This window comes from Propithecus coquereli, unplaced genomic scaffold (assembly GCF_000956105.1).
Source record: "Propithecus coquereli isolate 6110/MARCELLA unplaced genomic scaffold, Pcoq_1.0 Scaffold522, whole genome shotgun sequence".
In the NCBI taxonomy this organism is placed as follows: domain Eukaryota; kingdom Metazoa; phylum Chordata; class Mammalia; order Primates; family Indriidae; genus Propithecus; species Propithecus coquereli.
In genome coordinates this window covers 353,491-358,009 of record NW_012151086.1, presented here as the reverse complement: position 1 = coordinate 358,009, position 4,519 = coordinate 353,491, and the positions used below count along the sequence as shown (strand labels likewise).

At 35.6% G+C, this 4,519-nt stretch overlaps 1 protein-coding gene across 1 annotated transcript in view; it reads left to right on the top strand.

The window, feature by feature from the left end:
* The window catches only part of LOC105820382 (olfactory receptor 5D13-like), a 4,914-nt gene extending 4,298 nt beyond the window's left edge, over positions 1-616 (top strand). The window contains exon 2 of the mRNA XM_012656857.1: positions 9-616. Coding sequence (XP_012512311.1) covers positions 9-616 — 608 coding nt within the window. The remainder of the gene's footprint in view (positions 1-8) is intronic.
* Positions 617-4,519: the final 3,903 nt, after the last annotated feature.

Below are 4,519 nucleotides of genomic sequence, written 5' to 3'. Positions count from 1 at the left end.
GGTGGCAGAAACCTTCATGTTGGCAGTGATGGCCTATGACCGATTTGTGGCAGTTTGTAACCCTCTGCTCTACACAGTTGTCATGTCCCCAAAGCTCTGTGCATGGTTAGTGGCCGGGCCCTACGCATGGGGTATAGTCTGTTCCCTGACACTCACCTATTTTGTCTTGGCATTATCCTTCTGTAGGCCTAACATCCTCAAAAATTTTGTCTGTGAATATTCTGTCATTGTTTCTGTCTCCTGCTCCGATCCCTACATCAGCCAAGTGCTTTGCTTTGTCATTGCCATGTTCGATGAGATGAGCAGCCTGGGAATCATCCTCACTACCTACATTTTCATCTTTGTCGCTATCCTAAAAATGCCTTCTGCTAGTGGGCGCCAAAAAGCTTTCTCTACCTGCGCCCCCCACCTGACTGCCATCACCATTTTCCATGGGACTGTCCTGTTCCTTTATTGTGTACCCAACTCAAAAAACTCATGGCTCATAATCCAAGTAGGTTCTGTATTTTATACAGTCGTCATCCCCATGCTGAATCCTTTGATCTACAGCCTCAGGAACAAAGATGTAAAAGACAGCATCAGGAAGTTAATGAATCACCCAACACAATTTTGTTGAAGACTGTATCCCCAAAAGGAATTTGATTTATTATATTGAGTGTGTTCAATGCTTCTCGTAGACAGGATGATTCAGATTATTTAGTCAATTCACCAGCGTTTTTAATCTATTGTAATAAATTGTTTATTTGATCATTTGATTTTCATTCACATCAATGTTTTGAAAAAATAACTGTGAACCGTATGTGTAGTAACACAAGTGTTACAAGTGGGATGAATATTGTCCCTTGAACTATTTATGTCCACCCAGAATCTCAGAAGTGACCTTACTTGGAAGTAAAGTCTTTGCAGATGGAATTGAGTAAGGATCAAGATGAGATCATAGTGGATTAGAGTGAGCCCTAAATCCAATGAGCATGTCCTTGCAAGAGATAGTAAAGGACGACACAGAGATGCACAGAGAAAAAGGCCATGTGGAGATGGGAGCAAATTGGCAGTTTTCTGTCACAGACGAGGGGGCAAGGAAGAATTCTCCCCTAGTTCCTTCAGAAGGAGCAAAGTCTTGCCAGAACCTTGATTTCAGACTTCTGGTCTCAAGAATTGTGAGAAAATAAATTTCTATCGTTCAAAGCCACCAAATTGGTGGTAATTTTTGTGATAACTCTGGGAAACATATGCAACAAGAAAACATCAGACAATAAAACCTTAACCTCTCAACTTATATATTGGCATGGCAAATCATTTTTAAAATATTCTTCAATGTAATTTTAGCAATGAGAATGCCAGAGTCACAGAAGAAATCTACAAAGCCATAGCTGAATAGGGATGTGCATTTGGAAGAATAAATGACAGACTGGGGCACTGTCTCTAAGATCCTACCAAGTTATTTGTTGCTTTCTCCCCAAGAACTTCATACACTTCTATTATAGTATAGAAAGTGATGTTAAACATGACTCTTAATATCACATAAAAATGTTGATTTTATGTGATGTTCCTGAAAGATTACCAAGTGGGCAAAAAATATCAATACATATTAATCTCACAAATTGATGTGTCAAACTTGATTTTTTAAATTCTATTTACTAACACAGTAGACGTGATAATACATTTCAGAAACAGTTTGTATAATCCTTGTTTTGCTTTGTAAGGTTAATAATTAGTTGATTACTCTTTTTACCTGCATAGAATGATTTTTTTTTTCCTGCCAGGCATGATTGTAACTCTTTTGATTCAAATATTCTTTAAATTGATTATTCATGTGTTTGGCTTAAAACGGTGACTGACTGAGTTAGAAAAAAGAATCAGGATGTTATGTCTGTTTATCTCTTGCTAATCATGTCTTGTATCACACAAGTTTCCCCAGGACATGCACTGTGTAGGCATCTGCTATTGCTGTTTCATATCACTGAATGTTTCGGTATTAATTGTTTTCCCAGAGTTACCATGTTCATGTCAAATAAAACTTAACGTCACCATATTTTATAAAGTTATGCCACCAAACCCTGTCTTATATATGTGAGTGGATAGACATTATAAAACATAAAAGAAACAGATTTTTTTATTCATAATGGTTCTTAGTTGTAAACCAGGGATTGTAGCTAACTTCGCCATAATTCTGGGCAATCACTAATATACTATATTACACATTTTTCTGATAATGTGACTCATAGTTTGTTCACCATGGGATATGAAATAAAAATTTGCAATTTTAATTCCACCATGGATTTGTATGTTTGTGTGTGTGTATGGCGTTATGCTTAAGGATGCAAAATATATACCCTCACTCTTTCAACACATTTAATAACAAATTAAACATTATTCATCATTACCCTTCTAAATAAATTTATTACATACTTTCTGGTACACTGGCTTGTATATGGAAAAAGGATGAGCTCTTTGATCTTTGGTTCGTTAATAGAAGAGGAACAAAAGTGATAAGGGACAAAATAGAAAAATCAGAAAAAAAATTAGTGTTTATTTGTTTATTTTTAATTCACTGAAGTATCTTATTACATCACCAGAACTTCCATCAAATCAAAGATAATCAAAATCAGTGATTTTCAGACTTTCATATACATACGAATCATCTAGAAGGGTTCTAAAACGCAGATTCTGGTGCAGTGGATCTGTGGGGGGGCCCCCAATCCTGCATTTGTAGCAGACTTCCAAGTGATGTTGGTGTTACTGGACCTTGGACCACATAAAATTCAACTGGTGTAGGGTCACATTTAACTGATAAAATATCAATATCTACAATATAGAAATATCTATAAAATTAAGTAGAAAAAGACAGTAAATAAAACAGTGGTAACATTAGAAAACAATATGAAACAAATCATTTTCTGTTTATTCATGTGTATAATACAAATACTATTTTCTGTGTATGCTATGTATTTCTGTGTATGAAAAATTGTGCCAAATCACTGCTCTGGAGAAACTGAAGTACATTAACACAAAAAGAAATGTTCAGTATGTATTGTTTGTAATCACAAAAAAATGAAAACAGCCCAATTAACATAAAATAAATGGTTAAGATGTATGATAGTCATAAATCTGATTCTACTAGGAAAGAAATCAACTATTAATGGTTCCATTACACTGGATTCCATGCTACACAGAGTGGCTTAATGTGAAATGTTTGGTATTCTATTTGTTTTAACTCACACATATACATAATACACAACAAACTTCTCACCAAATATTTTTATGAGACTATAGCCACTTCAATGGACATATTGGGTTTGAAAATGCTATTTCTTCATCCAAATTTTGGAAAATTATATCTGTGTTTTTCATATTTTGGTAATGATAAAAAACAATTCCAGGAAAGAAGCAGGTATACCATTTATATATAATGAAGTTTAGATTTGGAAATTGATTTACATAATCTTCATTCTGATTTGTGCGTGTTTCTCTACTTTTTTACATATATACAATCATATATACATGCACGTGCACACATACACACATACATATTTGGTTGCCCATTGTAATTGATGCACCTGTAGCAGCCACATGCTCAGCTCTGAGCATGTGACTGTGACTATCCAGGAATAATGAATATTGCAAGTAATTTTGTAAAAAAATCAATCCATGGAAATTATAAACTACAACATATTTCAGTTGTTTTTTTGCTGAGGAAAAGACACCCTAGAACTTAGGGGCTAAAAGCAATTTGTCATTTCTTACCATTCTGTGGGCTGACTGAGCAGTTCTGCTAGTCTCACTTGAGCTTACTCATGTTGCTGTGATTACATGGGGATTCTACTAAACTAGGGCTAAAACTTCTAAGATTGCATCACTCATTTTTTTTACCTGCCTTGGGGCTAGCTGTTGGCTTCAGTGTCTTGTTATTTTCCCAAAAGGTCTCTCTTTCAATAGTAGGTTACACTGACTGTCTTATGTGGTGGTCTCAGAGTAATGTTCAAAAAGAAAGTAGAAACTGTAAGGCATCTTAATGCTTCAAATCAGAGTGTTCACAACATTCTTGACACATTCTCTTGGCCAAGAAAGTCTCAATTCCAACTTAATGAATCCTTTACTGTGTTCCCTAGTGGAAGCATAACTCTCTTGGGAGTTAAGACTTCTAAACCGCTAAAGCTCACGGTTTCATGTATGGGAAGCAAAGATTTAGCTAATGGATCATTAAGGATGATAGGTAGAAGAGTCATTCCTATTTACACTTTAGACCCATAAATTCTGGGTCTCACGTGTTACTGGAGAAATAGCAACGTATATTGGTTGCAGGTTTAGAGCACGTAACAAATTCAGAGGGCTATTACTCTATGCCTCTAAGGTATTGCTACAGAGCTTGACCCATAGCTAAGTTTCAAAGCTGTTCTCAATGTTGCAGGTACACTTTTTGAATTTACAAATACTGGAAGAATTTTTGTTCACTGCTGTCTTTCAGGACCACCCCAGAGCAGGATTACAGTGCTACACCTGTGGTTATCCACTTCTGTGT